General features: G+C 41.2%; 1 protein-coding gene across 7 annotated transcripts in view; it reads left to right on the top strand.

The window, feature by feature from the left end:
* arid4b (AT-rich interaction domain 4B) overlaps positions 1 to 17,500 on the top strand; it is a 64,745-nt gene that overhangs the window by 39,053 nt on the left and 8,192 nt on the right. For 4 of the 7 annotated variants that reach the window (XM_017722826.2, XM_017722825.2, XM_017722831.2 and 1 more), the window contains exons 9-20: positions 1 to 15; positions 991 to 1,067; positions 2,061 to 2,209; positions 5,028 to 5,100; positions 5,585 to 5,679; positions 6,315 to 6,412; positions 6,703 to 6,925; positions 8,487 to 8,701; positions 14,506 to 14,688; positions 15,597 to 15,681; positions 15,826 to 16,027; positions 17,156 to 17,500. The exon at positions 1 to 15 is cut by the window's left edge and continues 65 nt beyond it; the exon at positions 17,156 to 17,500 is cut by the window's right edge and continues 861 nt beyond it. In XM_017722826.2, the coding sequence (XP_017578315.2) occupies positions 1 to 15; positions 991 to 1,067; positions 2,061 to 2,209; positions 5,028 to 5,100; positions 5,585 to 5,679; positions 6,315 to 6,412; positions 6,703 to 6,925; positions 8,487 to 8,701; positions 14,506 to 14,688; positions 15,597 to 15,681; positions 15,826 to 16,027; positions 17,156 to 17,500 (1,760 nt within the window). The remainder of the gene's footprint in view (positions 16 to 990; positions 1,068 to 2,060; positions 2,210 to 5,027; positions 5,101 to 5,584; positions 5,680 to 6,314; positions 6,413 to 6,702; positions 6,926 to 8,486; positions 8,702 to 14,505; positions 14,689 to 15,596; positions 15,682 to 15,825; positions 16,028 to 17,155) is intronic. The other 3 variants (XM_037538442.1, XM_017722828.2, XM_017722829.2) reach the window with 2 other exon arrangements.

Below are 17,500 nucleotides of genomic sequence, written 5' to 3'. Positions count from 1 at the left end.
CAAGGATGGGAAGTTGTGAGTAGCTTTTAAGTGTTTCAGTGGTTGGACTCTCTAAAAGACTTTGTTTACATCTTGGAAAGTCTGTGTTGCCCTTTAGCCTGTGATTGTGAAATCTAACAAGTGTGGAAAATCATTGTGGTCAGCTTAAATAATTACAGTCATCTCAGATAATTAAATTACGCATACTCTGTTTATATTGGTAATAGTTTTAAAGCTATTGACAAATTCCTTTCACTGTTTGATCGGCTTCAACAGTTAAAACAAGCCTGGTGTTCACTGTGGTCACTTCAGTGTTTTGTTCACATGCAAATTTAATTCCTGTGTTTTGTTAAATTATTTTGATGTGTGGTCTGCAAATTCCTTAGTGTTTACCTGGTTATCATTAACATAACAACTGACCGCTGTTTACAGGAAATTCCACGATTCCACGATAGCCTGTGAAGCTACTTCTGTGATGATATTGGTAAAATAATTGGTAAATTCAGAAAAAGCTTACTCATCATAAAATAAAATGTTGTTTAAAAGTTAAAAGTTAAAAGAATATCCCTGCTCAGATTACATGTTTTGTTGATTTAAGTGCAAATAAGTTTACACATCCTCTACAGGGAAAGAACTTAAATATGGCTTTTATTTCAGATTATTTATTTATTTTTGATGAGTTAAAATTACTTTTACAGAGGCCACATTTTGTTTTTTTTTCCAGTGTCTTAAAATGAGCAAACAGTAAATGAGCATTAAAATGTACAGAAGTGTTCATTTTCCCAGGTGTGTAGAAAGTTTTGGCATACGACTGCATTTGTGACGTGACTTTTACGGCATTAAATGCTTCGGATGTCTGCTTCTTATCTCATCTTATCCCATCTCTGAAATTATACAGTTTAATAGCCGATTTTGCCCTTTAAACCTAAACTTGACAGCTATAACACATCACAGGCTGTTGACACAGAGAAAATAGATAAGTTAACATCTTACTGTACTTTTGTCTTTCAGTAACACAGTCTTGAGAAAAGATATTCGAGAACTTGATGGTGAGATGGCTCCAAAAACAGATGCCAGTCTTAAGCCAGGTAAGGGGTTCTAACATTGGACCAGTCTACATGCCCCTACATGCCCCCTAATGCTGTTAGTAAAGGTTTAATATAAATAGCATTTGGAATATTAATAAAAATAGTTAATACAGCTTTACAGGCAAAATTAGATTAAATATTTATCTACTGTTTTTGTTGGAAATACATATTCCTATCGAAGAACGCATTTATACAGACATGTTGCATTTATTTCATATCTACTACTGATGGATTCATCCTCTCTTCAGGAAACGGCCACAGCTCTTGTGTACGCATGTCTGCCCAGTGTAGCAGCTGATATTTTGTAGGGTCCAAAGTTTTTCACTGATTTTAAGCACAAAATAGTTGCGTCTGTCGGTGATGACCAAGTTCTCGATCGTCACATTTCTCAAATCAGCAGAAACCCAAGTCTTACATAGAGCCTTAAATAGGGGTAGAAAATTTTACAATACCCGATATATCATGATATTTAGATTTTCAGACAAAATCATTTTAGTAGTGCAAAATAAAAAAAAAAAGAGTACAAATTCCAAAGTTATTTATTTTCAAATTTGGTTAAACAGAACTAATTCTACTGTCTTTGTAATGAAACACATCTGATTTAATTGAGTAAACTATTGGTTAACCAATCAAGATATTGGATGGAAAGTATAAATACTGGGCTTTTCGCAGACAGGACACTGATAGGCTGTGAAAGTTTGATCATTTTACAGGAGAAGGAAAAACAGACCTTCATTTTAATGCAAGTTAATGTCACCAGACTTTGTGAAATTTGCACACAGTGTAAAGGACGACATTTAAAGTATATCAGAAATCAGAAAATGTAAGTTTTAAAAAAATGAAGACTAAGATCACTGACCACATTGAAGAAGTTATAAAGGGAAATGAAATTTTACAGCAGACCCAACTGAAGTGAATAGAAATGCTGACCACTAGCCACACCATGTTTGCTCCTCAGTAATTGTGTGAATGTGTGTGCATGGGTTTAACCAGCACTGGACGCAGCTTGGGATTTCCAAAGAAATGGTACCGTGCCCAGCATATGGAGGACAGAGGTCAAAGATGAAAGTTCCAGCAGTGAGGATGATGAGGAGGAAGATGAAGAGGTGCAGGAAGATGATGGCAGTAGTGAGGAGGAAGAGGTGAGAATTGATGCGACTTCATTAGCCAGACATACCGTACGTACATAGTGCTGCGCTATGTGAACCAGTGCTCACAGCCTCTTACGAGAGCTAGCAGCATAACGAGGGATCCTACCTGCCGTTCCCTCTGTCAGTGGGTGGATCTGAGGCACTACTTGTGCTTATTGCTCCTTTCATTAAAATGGAGCGAATGAGCCACGGCGGAATGGCCGGGGCCTTTTATCATACAGTTTTCTAACCGTATAAGAATAGGTCACCCAGTTTACACTGAAGTGTCTGTAGTTTCTGAATAATATGGCTTTGTTGTAACAAGCCGGAATTTTTAAGGGGTCTGCTGTAACTTCCCATCAATCATGGCCTTTCAGCTGTGGTCATCCTCATTTTCTTTAACCTCTGCAGTGTTTTATTCAGCGTTTGTTTGTTCTGTAAGCTTTGTGCTCTGCCACCACCCCCATGCACATTTGTTTAGTCTACAACAATGGAGCTCTGATTGGTCATCCCCACCATGTGTCATTAGTGGGGATGACCAATAACTGCATTAATACACCTTCAAAATTTAACCTGCATTTTAATTGAGATGTCTGTCAGCCATCGATGATGGGCAATGGCATCATCTGTCAGCTCAACCTTACTTTGCCTTAATTATTTTGAAGTGTCTTCTAGAAAGGCTGTTGTTGTTGTTGTTGTTGCTGTTGTTGTTGTTGTTGTTGTTGTTGTTGTTGTTGTTGTTTAGAATGTCAGCAGGAGTGGATATTTAGCTGCTAGGCTGTTTACTGTTTACAACTCCATTTCCAAAAAAGGCAGAAAGCAATGATGTGCAAGTCATTTATGCCCTGGATTTAATTGAAAATAGTCCAAAGACAACATATCATATCTTAAAACTGAGAAATGTTATTGTTTTTGAAAATGCACATTTTGAATTTGATGCCAGCAACATGTTTCAAAAAAGTCGGGACAGGGCACGTTTACCATAGTGTTGCATTACCTCTCTTTATCAACATTCTGAAGCATTTAGGAACTGAGGAGACCACCTGCTGTAGTTCATGACCCGTGACATGTTTTCACATTCCCGCTTGATCCAGGTGTTTTGATGCTCAACTGTTTGAGGTTTTCTTTGTCGTATTTTCACTTTCATTATGCTCCACATGTTTTCATTGGGTGACCGGTCTGGACGGCAGGCAGGCCAGTTTAGGACTCCTTTACTTCAGAGGCAGGCAGTTGTAAGCAGAGTGCATTTGCCATTGTTTTACGGAGATAAGCAAGGCCTTCCCTTAAGCCGTGGTCCGGATGGCAGCATGTGTGTCTCCAAAACCTGTGTTTATATCCTTCTGCTTTAATTTTGACTTCAGAGCTGTGCACTTATGCACCTCCATACCATCCAGTACTCTGGCTTCTGAACTGTGCGACACTGGGACGCAGTGTTTGTGATTTGAAATGTAGGTTTGTTGGACCGCAGAATACTTCTCTCCTTCGGGCCCAGAGATTGACAGCAGTGTTCTGGATCCTGTTTATATCGGGTTTCTTCTTTACATGGTATTAAATTTGCATTTGTGGTTTCAGCAACAAACAGTGTTTGCAGACAGTGGTTTCCGAAGTGTGTGTGTGGGTGTGTCTGTGTGTGTGTGTCTGTGTGTGTGTGTCTGTGTGTGTGTGTGTGTGTGTGTACACAGATGTGTGTGTGTGTGTGTGTGTGTGTTTTTGTACACAGATGTGTGTGTGTTTTTGTACACAGATGTGTGTGTGTCTGTGTGTGTGTGTGTGTGTACACAGATGTGTGTGTGTGTGTGTGTTTTTGTACACAGATGTGTGTGTTTTTGTACACATATGTGTTTGTGTGTGTGTGTGTGTGTGTGTGTCTGTGTGTGTGTGTGTTTTTGTACACAGATGTGTGTGTGTGTGTGTGTGTGTGTTTTTGTACACAGATGTGTGTGTGTGTGTGTGTGTTTTTGTACACAGATGTGCGTGTGTGTGTGTGTGTGTTTTTGTACACAGATGTGTGTGTCTGTGTGTCTGTGTCTGTGTGTGTGTGTCTGTGTGTGTGTGTACACAGATGTGTGTGTGTGTGTGTGTGTGTGTGTGTGTGTGTGTTTTTGTACACAGATGTATGTGTGTGTTTTTGTACACAGATGTGTGTGTGTGTGTTTTTGTACACAGATGTGTGTGTGTGTGTGTGTGTGTGTGTGTGTGTGTGTGTGTTTTTGTACACAGATGTGTGTGTCTGTGTGTGTGTGTGTGTGTCTGTGTGTGTGTGTGTGTACACAGATGTGTGTGTCTGTGTGTGTGTGTGTACACAGATGTGTGTGTGTGTGTGTGTGTGTTTGTACACAGATGTGTGTGTGTGTGTGTTTTTGTACACAGATGTGTGTGTCTGTGTCTGTGTGTGTGTGTCTGTGTGTGTGTGTGTGTACACAGATGTGTGTGTCTGTGTGTGTGTGTGTACACAGATGTGTGTGTGTGTGTGTGTGTGTGTGTGTGTGTGTGTGTGTGTGTGTGTTTGTACACAGATGTGTGTGTGTGTGTGTTTTTGTACACAGATGGTGTGTTCGACTTTTTTTTTTTTGTTACTGAAACGTCTTCCTAAAACCAACTTGCACCGTTTTTATGAAGATGCTGACATTTGGATTTGTTCAGAATCCACGCTCAGTCAGGAGCGCAAAGGTGCAAACATTTCAACACGAGTCTCAATTTAAGTATTTCCAAACAGATAAATCAGCTTATGGAGCTTCCTCTCTCTTTTACCCCCCCTTCATCCAAAAGGAGCCCTCTGACCAGACTAACTGGCACTCTAATGACGCTAATTTCATTTTCCAATGTGCAGGAGGAGGTGGAGCCATTCCCAGAGGAGAGGGAGAACTTCCTCCAACAGCTTTACAAATTCATGGAGGACAGAGGTGGGTATTGATGTCTTAGCCTCCTTATACCAATGACATACACCTTTGGGAAGGAAACCACAGGGAGAGGTTTACTCCACTTTACAGGAAAGCCTTTCTTATACTTTGTGATATATGGTACATGATATATATACATTAACAAATCATTACTCAAGATGGAGGAGTACGTCCATCAGCCTGAGGTCAGTTACTGAGTGCTCTTATTACTGAGGGAGCTCTACGTTCAGCCAGTTACAGGAGAGACTGTCAGATTACTCATATAGACCGATCACAGATCATGGATCTCATTGATAATCGCTGAAGTTACAGTGCCTTCCACGTTAGTACTAATCCTGCTCCAGTAGTGGTTTAGAACGTAAAGATTACCATGATTTTAGTCTGAGAATTTCTGACTTATATCTTAACCAAGACTGGTGGTATTTTCGTGTGTACTTGTGTGTGACTAAAGAGTCACGCCTGGTCTTTCACCCATCCTCTCATTCAGGCACCCCTATCAACAAAAAGCCCGTGCTAGGCTACAGGAATCTCAACCTCTTTAAGCTCTACAGGCTGGTGCACAAGCTGGGAGGGTTTGACAATGTGAGTAATGGTTTATTCTAAAGATGCATCAGTACCTTTTTTCTCAGATTGAGTACAAGTGTGAGTACATGTTTTAAGTACTTGCTGATATTGATACTCGCAGTGTAATGGGTAACTCACAGCTCAGCTACGTTAGCTTGGCCACACTGTGCACTGAAACTAAAACCAGGCACTGATGTACGTATGGATCTCTCTACTGCCTACTTAACAAACACAAATAAAAAATACCTAATCCACCCGTTTCATATTAATGATTGAGTCGTTTGTTTTTTAACTTTTTTTTAGTTTTTAGTTAGTTTATTTTTTAGTTTTAGTGCACTACTCTACTGTACTTTTTGAGTGTGTTAGTTGTGCTACACTCCGGTTTACAATTTATTTTTTATTCAGCAGCTTGAAAAAAAAAAAACTAGTTTTACTGAATATTTAAAAAGCACAAAAAAGCAAATGAGCTAGTTAATTGCCATTGGAGACTCATCTAATCCTGAGAGTTCTAGTTTTAATGTCTTGTCTCTTTGGGCCACTGTTTAAAAAAAATTGCAAAATGTCAATAACTTGGTGTCGTTTTCTGGTCTTTGATTTCACTCTCTATTATTTTATATTCCTAATGATCTTTTTTCTGCTGTTCCCTGTGGCAGATTGAGAGTGGCTCTGTCTGGAAGCAAGTTTATCAAGATCTGGGGATCCCTGTGCTGAACTCAGCAGCAGGGTACAATGTCAAATGCGCCTACAGAAAGTATGTCCTTCTGTCTCCCTGGTCATACAATAAAAGTTCTAATGAGCTTCTCTTATAAGTGTGTTTTGGGATAGTTTTCTGGGCTTTTCTAAAAGTGTAAAACTGGTCTGTGGGAATCATCTGTATGTCAGAGATGCTGCTGAAAATTGCCTTCATTTCAACACAAGTCTCTGTTTAAGTATTTCCACACAGCTAAATCTAAAGAGCCAGTCCAGCTTGGACTGAACTGTGAGTGCTTTCTGAGTTCATAGCATTGTAACCTATTATGCTTTCTTTTATTTTGTTTACAGGTATCTGTATGGCTTTGAAGACTACTGCACATCAACAGGGATCACATTCCGAATGGACCTCCCGTTTAAAGCAGTTGAGCAGCAGAGTTGTCAGGCTGAAGGCAGCGTTGATGCAGTAACGGAGGCCAGCAGCAGTGCTGCTGTTTCAGCCGTGGCCGAAGCCGGAGATGAACCAAAACCAGAGCAAGAACCAGACGTTTCCACCAGCCAGTCTGTTGTACAGGTATCAACACCTCATTTCTCTGAACCTCAGCAGAGATGAGTAGAGTGGCCTTAACCCCCAGTGAAGTGAGCACATTATTACTTCATAGAAATAATGACTCATGTAAAAGTGGCCTAGAAAAACTAAAAAAAACGTCCATATAAACTGCAGTAAAACGTCTTTGTACGTTCAGCATCGATCAGCATAGAAACTGGTGTGTGAAGGGTGCTGTTCTTCTTTCTTCTCTTCTTTTGGGATCCTTTGGATTAAAAACAAATGCTAGCGCTCCGAACTGAGTAACAGAAAAGCAGTCCTGGTGCTGAAGCACCAGGGCAGAAATGAAATGAATCCCATTATAAAAGAACTGGGAGCACTGGGAATGTGTGATTGACTAAAACTTAACAGAGTTGGGGAAAAAAAATACCAGTGATGGTATATCATACAAATAAATGTCATACAGATCCATAAATTTTACTTGAGTATATCATCACTGTCTGAAAAAAAGGTCTCCATTTTTGTACCTTATGAATTATTTATTTATTTATTTTAGTTGCCAGCTTCTCTTTAAAACTTCATTGATTAGACAGATAAAAATGGTCCAAAATTGGGTGGAAAAAAAAAATCTTCCTTCTAGTTCTAGTTCTAGTTCTAGTTCTAGTTCAAAGGCAAGAACGTTTTTTTTCTTCTGCTGTATATTTACCACGTTTTTTGAGCTTTTGTGATAAAATATGTAAATGAGTAAATGTCACTGTTACCACTCGCCTCTGGGTTTCTACAGCTTGGACACTCAGACTGAACCTGTTAATTGAAACAGTCGTTCTACGAGTTAGAATTATATGGCCGTATTACAGGAATGTGGAACTAGTTAGCTGATTGATCTTTCCAGTTTTCTGTAGCATTAATTTATCCTCACACATTGTATTAAAAAATCTTTTCACAAATATAATAACCTAAACATCATTTAGCGCTTCTCAGAGCCAGCATAAGAGTTTGGTCTTCCACATAGAGTAACACAAAACTTTACAGCTTAAGGAATGAAATAAAAACTCCTGTCACTTGACCAGGATGGAGTGTCGGGCATCGTCTTACATGATGCTGTAAAATAAGATATAATTCCAAAATTAAGAGAAGTCAAATTTGTGAAGAAACATTTCTGCACTCTTTATTTTTTCAAATAAACAGCCACGTTTACCCCACATGTTCTGATTGTTTGCTGCGCTTGCTGCAGTTTGTTTATTCAGGATGTTTTTATTAACATTGGCCCACAGGGCAGCGTGAATTACTCTGGTTATCGCCAGTCAGTGTGTTATGGTACCTGTTATGGTTATTATGCCTATGAGCAGTTAATGTTTAGGAAAAACTAGGATTCTTCTGTAATACTCTTTACTCATCTAGAGTTAGGATAAGATCATTAGTTTAGGAACGCCTGTTCTGTGATGGCTACTGTTTTAAATTCAGGTGTAACTGAAGATGGTAGCTAAACAGATCAGATGTGGGAGTTAGAACGTTCCTGTAAGGAATCTGATCCTCTTTAGATTAGACAAATTGGTTAAACATGTATAATTATTGCATCTCTCAATAGGAGGAGACGTCCGAAGTAGCAGGGCCTTGCAGGACCAAAGTGGACACAAGCAGCTTAAAGGAGGACGACAAGGGTTCCAGTGATGAAGAAGAAAATGGTACTGATGAAGAGTCGCACAAACACAAGGCTAAAGAAACTGAACCAACAACAGAAGGTCCTTGCTCAGAGCATGTGAAGGAGGAGCCTTGTGAAGAGCAGAACAAGGAGCTGTCAGGGTAGGTGGAAACTGCAACATCAGGCTACGTTGTCCATTCTACCACTGCGAGAAGTTCAGAGGGGAGAGATCAATTTGTTGGGCTCTGTCAGTTGATCTATGTATCGATCTATCGATCTGACCAGTTGAGTTATTTGAATCGTTCGCGTTGTAAGAGAAAACAATAGGATTTCAAATGCGCATTATTATGCAGATTGACAGCTGCGGATTCGCTGAGAAGATTTTTTTTTTGATTAGCTTATTCAGGTCAATCAATCAATCAGGAAACCCTAACAAAGATGGAGGGTTTGGGTAGAGAAAGAAATGGTGCCTATAGTGGGCAACAACTTTAAAGCAGATCAGAGACCAGGGATCTCAAACTCTAAGTACCTTCTGGCCACCCCCCCTTCCAAGTGTGAACTTTATCTTCATAATAAATATTTATATATATATATATATATTCTGCTACCACAGACCACTTCTATTAGTAGTAGAAGAATAAATACATTGTGTTTAATAATTTTAGTATTCGGTTAAATCAAATTACTTCTCACACGACTCACAGAAGACTCTTGATGTGATAGCATTAGCATTCCTGCTAAATGGCAGTGAAGTTATTCTGAGTAGAGAGGCACTGACGCCCATACCTGATCCTTAAATCTATACCGATACTAACTATCTAACCTTACTCACCTAGATGTCCTCATACACTGGGTTTCCAAAAGTATTTGCTCATCTGCCTTTACACACACACACACACACACACACACACGAAATTAAGTGAGATCCCATTCTTAATCCATGGGGTTTAATGTGAGGTCGGCCCACCCTTTGCAGCTATAACAGCTTCAGCTCTTCTGGGAAGGCTTTCCACAAGGGTTAGGAGTGTTTATGGGAATTTCTGACCGTTCTTCCAGAAGCACATTTGTGAGGTCAGACGCTGATGTTGGACGAGAAGGCCTGGCTCACCGTCTCCACTCTAATTCATCCCAAAGGTGTTCTATGGGGTTGAGGTCAGGACTCTGTGCAGGCCAGTCAAGTTCTTCCACACCAAACTGGCTCATCTGCTTTGTGCACTAGTGGGCAGTCATGTTGGAACAGGAAGGGGCCGTCCCCAAACTGTTCCCACAAAGTTGGGAGCGTGAAATTCTCCAAAATCTCTTGGTGCTGAAGCTTTAAGAGCTCCTTTCACTGGAACTAAGGGGCCGAGCCCAACTCCTGAAAAACACCCCCACACCATGATCCCCCCTCTACCAAACTTTACACTCGGCACAATGCAGTCAGACAAGTACCGTCTCCTGGCAACCGCCAAACCCAGACTCGTCCATCGGATTTCCAGACGGAGAAGCGTGATTGGTCACTCCAGAGAACACGTCTCCACTGCTCTAGAGTCCAGTGGCGGCGCTTTACTCCACTGCATTCCACGCTTTGCATTGCGCTTGGTGATGTAAGGCTTGGATGCAGCTGCTCGGCCATGGAAACCCATTCCATGAAGCTCTCTACGCTGTTCTTGAGCTGATCTGAAGGCCACATGAAGTTTGGAGGTCTGTAGTGATGGACTCTGCAGAAAGCCGGTGACCTCTGCGCACTATGCCCCTCAGCATCCGCTGACCGCTCTGTCATTTTACGTGGCCGACCACTTCGTGGCTGAGCTGCTGTCGTTCCCAATCGCTTCCACTTTGTTATAATCCCACTGACAGTGGACCGTGGAATATTTAGTAGTGAGGAAATTTCACGACTGGACTTGCTGCACAGGTGGCGTCCGATCACGGCACCACGCTGGAATTCACTGAGCTCCTGAGAGCGACCCATTCTTTCACTAATGTCTGTAGAAGCAGTCTGCAGGCCGAGGGGCTCGGCTTTATACACCTGTGGCCACGGAAGAGACTGGAACACCTGAATGAGTGAATACTTTTGGAAATATAGTGTATTTTTACATACCTTTTTTTTAAATATTTAAATTAGATAAAATATATGTTCTGTGTCCCATTAATAAATAAAACTCAGCTTGACTAAATGGCATTTACATGTTGAATTATGTATATTACATGTTACAGAACTAGATTTACTATGTATATTTAGTGTTCTACTTAAGTTAATGTAATATGTGTTATTGTGCAAAATTGTTAAGAAAATAACTGAACAATATATAAAAGCCTGTGGTGTGTAAACATAAGCACACGGCAGTTTCTCTAGCTTGGCAAAACCGGTGCTGAATATTCTTTCACATCTGAATTTCTCAAGTTATTTGTCTCGCACATCTGTCCCGTTCACTTGCGCTACGTCTCTGAGGGTCAGACTCTGTCTGTAAATATCATTGTTCATGGTGTTATTAGCATTAGGCTGTGAGACCCCACTGCTGATTCACGCAGCTGACTGATGGAGGTGCACCACAGGCAGGGCCTGGCTAGTGGGCTGCATTGCTAAAGGCCAACTCAAAGCTAAATGCTATTATTACACTTAGAGCCCATTTGCTGGTTCCTGAGGCTCATTCACTAACAAACTGGACTAATATTAACTCGGACTGTAAGTGACTACACAGTAGCAGTTTTCCCGAAAGAGGCCTGGCTCAGGCTTTCAGGTAAGGGGCTCCCATTAGAGTATTTTTCCATGAAAAACTGCCATTACAGATTTTGCTATGGGCTTTTTTTCTGCAGCTCGTCATCCCACACCACCGCTGCGTTGTCAGCTCTATAAAAAATTAATCTGTAAATATGAGAGTGAATTATTACTCATTTCTCAAACAGAAGATACAAGACGAGATATGTTCTCAGTTAATGTGCAGAAGAATGAGCAAACTAGAAAAGCCTTTCCAGGAGAATTATTAAACCAAACATGTTGTTGCCACTGCAGGCAGCATCAGCACCGTTGTGTTGAGTTAGTAACCAGCCAACTTGGGACCCTCCAAATACCGGGGGGTATTTCACACACGAGTCTGTTTAAACCGTGATTAAAAAGCTACAGTCTTAACTTAAACGCTTACGGGCCGGGACTAAAGTTAGTCCACTGTTAGCCATGGCAGCGTGCTCCAGCGAAGCGGCTCACAGATCTCTCCTTTGTGACCTCTGTTTATCTCTCCTTTTCTCTGTCCTTCTTTTTCTTTTGTTGCGAGAGAGTTTTGAACCTCATCAGATGGACCGAACGTTTGTAACGCATGAAAACGATCTCCACTGCTCTTCGCCTCCCACAGCTTTGTTTCCCAAATCCTTGCTTTTAGCTGCCTCTTTGGTGTCCAGCCATGTAGAGCTCGGCCGAGTGAATGACCATAATGGGTTTTTTAAAGGTGCCTTGTAGTGTGTGCTAGTCTCCGAGTTTGGACTGTAAGGCAGGGTTCCTGTAGCTGACTGCCTGAGGTTTAATACATTTTGTGGTGTGCTTCACTGCTAGTCTGGCCTGACTGTAGTCCTTTGCCTGTAGACATGCTGCTCTGGTTGCCGCTGGTCCTGTGGTGGGGTTGTGCTGTTGGATCGAATGCTCTGAATTAGATTATGTTAGTGCTGAGACTGCACCACACTTGGTCTGTGTGGCTCGACACTGTTTTTTTCTCGTTAATTCACTTTTGTTTGAATTACTATTGATGGTTTTGCTGTTTGTTGGGAGACACTGAAGGTTCCACCAAGTCGAAATTCCACAGTGTGATCCTCTAATCCGTTGCTTTTGCTTGAATTTGGGTGCTCTAAAACCAGGGTCCTGCCTAGCACCTTCTAACCTGTTGCTGCAGCTTTTGGGGTTGGGACTGCTTTGTTTATGCTGAAAGAAGACGTAACCCATTTGTGAAGCAGCAGTTAGTACAGCTACAGCAGTGGACTGTCCAGTATGTCTCACTTGGTTTGATCCTCTAACGTCTAATGTGATTGTGAAATGCTCTCTGCGAGTGTTTTTAGTCCTGGAGGCCCTTGCACAAAAAAGAAATTGTGTTTTCCCAGCAGGTCATAAAATGATCAAATTATTAAGTATCGTTTGTGCACTGTGCACCTGTTTAATTAAACGGTGGGAAAGTGAATGATGCTTTGTTTCTGTTAGCGCAGTTTACACCTGCTCAAGATTGCAGTGCTGGGAACAAATAGCGCCATCTTGTGCTGCTTGCGTCTTAACAATTTAATATGGCCCAAAAAGTTAGGAGTACCCAGTAAGCTGATGGGGTGTAAATATATGATGTTTTATTTGATGCAGTGTGGTATTTGTCTCAATATATTATATTTTTCTCAATATGATTCAGTACATTTTTGATACAGATCATATGAAAAGTATTTTTAATCTTTTTAATCCTTTGCCTGCCATGCTGCCCTTAAACAAAATAAACCTCAAAAATCCCAAGCCCTGAAATTTGGACGTGATTTTATTAAAAGCCTAGTAATGTGAATGTGGGTGCATGCATAACATAAGCCCCGCCCTTATCACTTTATCAGGTCCACTTACCATATAAACTCATTTTATAGTTGAGCAGTTAGTCTGTCTGTCTCTCTGCAGAATTTGTAAGGCTTCCTTTTCCTTGTTCATCAATGATCTATACATTCTACAGACACACCTTCCTTTTGGTTCAGCTTGTAGAGACAAAAGCTCATCTGTTGCAGCTCAGTGCTGCGAGGTCTTGGTCATCCTCTCGTCTTTCTTCAGTGGTCAGTTTCTAGCCACAGGACATTGTTGGCTGTATATTTTTGCCTGGCCGATTATTCTTAGCCCAGCAGTAAAACACTGATCTGTTGGTGCTGAGAATAATTCTCCGCCCAAATAATACCTGCTCAGTGATGGATCAAAGAGCTCACTGTGGTGAAACAGATGGACTAAGTCTGTAATCGCAGAACCCTTACGCGTTCAGTGGACCTGATAAAAAAGACAACAAATGGAGATTCAGTACTGTGTAAATCTTTAAGAAGCAACTGAGGAAAATTGATTTAAACAGCTGTTTTTCGGGTCAGTAAGCATTTATTTGCTTAAAAACACACTAACATTTATAATATATGCAAATAATATTAATACATAAATTAGTAATTATTCGTAATGTTATATATTATTAGTAATTTTATGTAAATAAGTGTGTTATTTACAATTACCATAAAGATTTCCAAACCTCTCCTCACAGCAGCCCAGTATTAACCGTTGTCAATAGCCGGATTGCTCAGTGTTTCATTATGTTAACTGTGCTTGTGATGCAGTTGAACAAACTCATATGATGGTGTTGAGGAGGCACCTGGAACCAAACCTTCTCAAACTACCTTCTCAATATTTCAACTGATATGAATGACGAGGCCAAACACAACTATTTCCACGATAAGCGGCTTTCAGTAATGTGTCTGGCAGGAAACCCTTTTTCACAGTACTGTATATTTTGGAAACCCCTTTTAAACTCAGTGCAGCGCACCCATGTGGGGAAAACGTGAATCCTCTGTGCAGATGGGCCTCCGGGACTGTAGTCAGAAACATGCTGCCCAATGCTGTGCTTTGCTATGCCTACCTCTGCAGTCTGCATCCCCCCCCCCCTCCCTCATAGGGGTACACACACACACACACACACGCAGGACAAGTCTTACACTGTATGAGTAATGTTACACTATTTCTCTGAACAAACACAGATATACTTTTAGATCAACAGGCTTCTTCATAGGATTTTACTAGTCGGCTGATGACCCCATTGTGGCTTAGTGTAAAGAATAGGATTTTATAAAGTGAGAGGGAAAGAGAATGGCAGGTATTTATTATTGTATAAGACCAGGGCTCAGTCAGAAAGTTTAACTTAATTTTGGGGGTGGGGGTGGGGGTGGGTTTGCTCTGGTATATTTTGGGGCAGGCCTAGGGCAAGGAAGTGCTGAACTGTCTTTCTTGCAGGGATGACAGCAGTCAGGAGTGGGAGGAGGGGGAAGAGTTTGAGTGTTACCCTCCTGGCATGAAGGTGCAGGTGAGGTATGGGCGAGGCCGCAATCAGAAGACGTACGAAGCCACTGTGAAAGAGTCAGACCTGGAGGGGGGAGAGGTGCTCTACCTGGTGCACTACTGTGGCTGGAACGTCAGGTAAGGCAGGACCCTGGCAACTCCCATATTTCCATATTGCAAAAGGTCAGAACGTGGTAGATAGGCTCCCCCTGCGAAACAATCTTCTAGTTGTAGTTGTTTTTTTTAGCTCTGCTGCAAAGCACGCCTTTCTTTCACAAGGGTGTGTACAGAGTTTCAATGTGGCCATCTAGTGGTTGATGATGAGAAGCCAGACGCATGTTTCTGACATTTTATTGAAGCAGTGCTGACATTTCGAGTAGCCATAGGCTGCACTTCGAGACCGTTCGCTGTCACAGTAATGCTGATGACCCCATCATGACCTTGCTGTCGGTTTTTGTTGGGTCATGCGTCCCTTAGTAAGAAGTCCTAGTATTGGAGATGGGCAACATTTGTTTATACTGCAGAAGCGAATAGGCCGGTGGACTGTGCATTTTCACTGAGTGTCAGGGAGACGAGTGGCAGGGCAGTGAAGGGGTGGCGGGGGTGGGGGGGGGGGGGGTCTCCAATCCACAAATGAGGCCTTAGAACAAAAAAGGGTTCTTTTGGCACATATTATTAAAAGAGTCTTCTTGTTGATTGAAGGTGGATGTGGATAGGATGCGTCATGCTGTTTGGTCCTGCATAGTTTTGTTAGTAAACCAAGAGATGTTTGTTGCTGTCAGTCATGTTGCAAAGTTCATTTGGTAATTTACGTTAAGCTCAAAAAGCTGAAAGATATGCAGGCTGAGTCGAACATTTACTCATGAACCGTTTTAAACAGCATCTGTTAACATCGTCATGTGAAGTATCAATGAATCCGTTGAGATCACTGAGTAATGTATCAGTATTGAGATGTAATTTTAGAGGTGACTTGGTCCGCATGTCATTGTTCTATTATCTTGGTGTGAGCTGAACCTCTATTTACGTTACTGCCTCTTTCTTGTTAGGTACGATGAGTGGATCAAAGCCGACAAGATTGTGCGACCAGCTAATAAGAATGTTCCCAAAATAAAGCATCGGAAAAAAATAAAGGTACACACCTGGCTGCTGGAGAAATGTTTTATTTCTGCTTTTTAAAGATCAAAAGTCCTCCTATTCGTTCCAATATTAGCACAATTTCACATATTTTTAGTTGTTCTTATTTTGCTGTTAAAATTTGTTATTTTTGTTTTTCAGAACAAAGCTGAAAGAGAAAGAGACCGAATAGAGAGGTTAAATGAAAGAGATGACCTTTCTCCCTCCAGAAATCGCATGAGCAGATCCTCTAAACCCTCCGGCAACGATGTTTGTCCCAAGATGGAAGAATGTGATGATAAAGGGGGTCAGCAGACTCTGGGCAAATCTGTTGAGATTGCCTCCGATCTCAATGGCCTCCAAGGTAACTTTAGAGAAGTCCATTTAATTACTGCAATTCATGCTTTACCTTAGTCTGGCCCTCACTGTCACAATGTCATACTTAGTCCAGTGGATTTCAGTCTGCATTTACCTGCTTTAGCGTTTTTACCCCTTCTTTGTTTTTATTCTTTCTAACTCTTATTGCCTTAAACAGTTTTATAATCAGTCTCACTGTAGACAGCTGTGCACTTGGCTCACAAAAGCCAGCATGAAAACAATGCATACATTTTTCCAGAGTAAAAACATTTTGGGATGCTTTTAATAATAATAATAATAATAATAATACATTTTATTTCGTTGGTGGGTGGGTCAGGGATGGCTCTGAACAGAATTTTCCTGTCCTGATTAAAGCTTTGCTCTAAGGCTGTTTTCACACCGGATTTGGGTTTTCATAACCACTGTGTCTCATCTGGTTTGGTTGGTTTAGAATGTGCAGTGGCTAAACAGCACCACATTAAACCCATGGCTGTTCCTGACCAATACACACTGTATAGAATCCATGTCTATCCTTATACACATAAAATGTGGCATTTAGTAACATAACACTGGATAACAATACAACATAAAATAACAAAAAATTTGCCATAACTTTTGCACATTTATGTATTTTTTCCAATATTTAAAATGTAGAAAATTTTAAATATTTACTGGGGCGTCCAAACCTTTGCATACAACTGTATATTTTTGATATCAATGCATTTTTCTTACTATTTACACTGAATAAAATTAGAAATACTATCTATAGTATCTATGGGGCGTCTATAAATATCAAAGTAATCAAAAAACATACTTGAGCTCCGCCTCCTTGTGATTGAGGGGTGTATATGAATTGAAATGTAACCAGTCAGGTTGCTGATGCTTGGCCAAAATTAAGTGCAGTCCTTCACTAGTATTTTATTGCTAGTCTGTTAGTATTAGCAGCTCAAGACATGAGCGTCTGTAAAGAGTCAAATGCTGAAACAGGCACATTATGCAGTCGGTACCCAGCTGTGTGGACTGAACTGGGTTTGTCTGGAATCCAACAGAGACCCATAGCTTTTGGTTTAGTAGGTGTGAAAGGGCCCTAAGAGAGGTTATCCATCATTAATCATACCTATTTGTGTATTTCCAGCAGCATCTGAGAGCTCCACAGATGACAGCGAACACGAGGAGGAGGATGGTGATCATGATGACGAGGGTCCAGGAGGTCAGCCAAGCCTTCGAAGAGGAGGTCCACCAGAACGTCCTCACACACCCACTCAGTGGGAGAGTGGGCCGTCCACTGAAGATATGAAGGCTTCAGCAAACATGAGCAGCACTGAGGAACCGGCCAGCCAAGATAGCACAGATACAGGCAAGCGGAAGGGACAGCTAGAGAATGAGGGTGAGGTGCCCAGCACCAGGAGGAGAAAGCATGAAGGACTAGTTGAGCGCACCCCTAGAAGCCAATGTAAAGGCAAAACAAGGGGCAGTAGGG

The sequence above is a fragment of the Pygocentrus nattereri genome, chromosome 5, assembly GCF_015220715.1.
Source record: "Pygocentrus nattereri isolate fPygNat1 chromosome 5, fPygNat1.pri, whole genome shotgun sequence".
In the NCBI taxonomy this organism is placed as follows: Eukaryota; Metazoa; Chordata; class Actinopteri; order Characiformes; family Serrasalmidae; genus Pygocentrus; species Pygocentrus nattereri.
The sequence above is the reverse complement of the archived record's forward strand: the minus strand, read 5'-3'. Positions and strand labels throughout refer to the sequence as shown.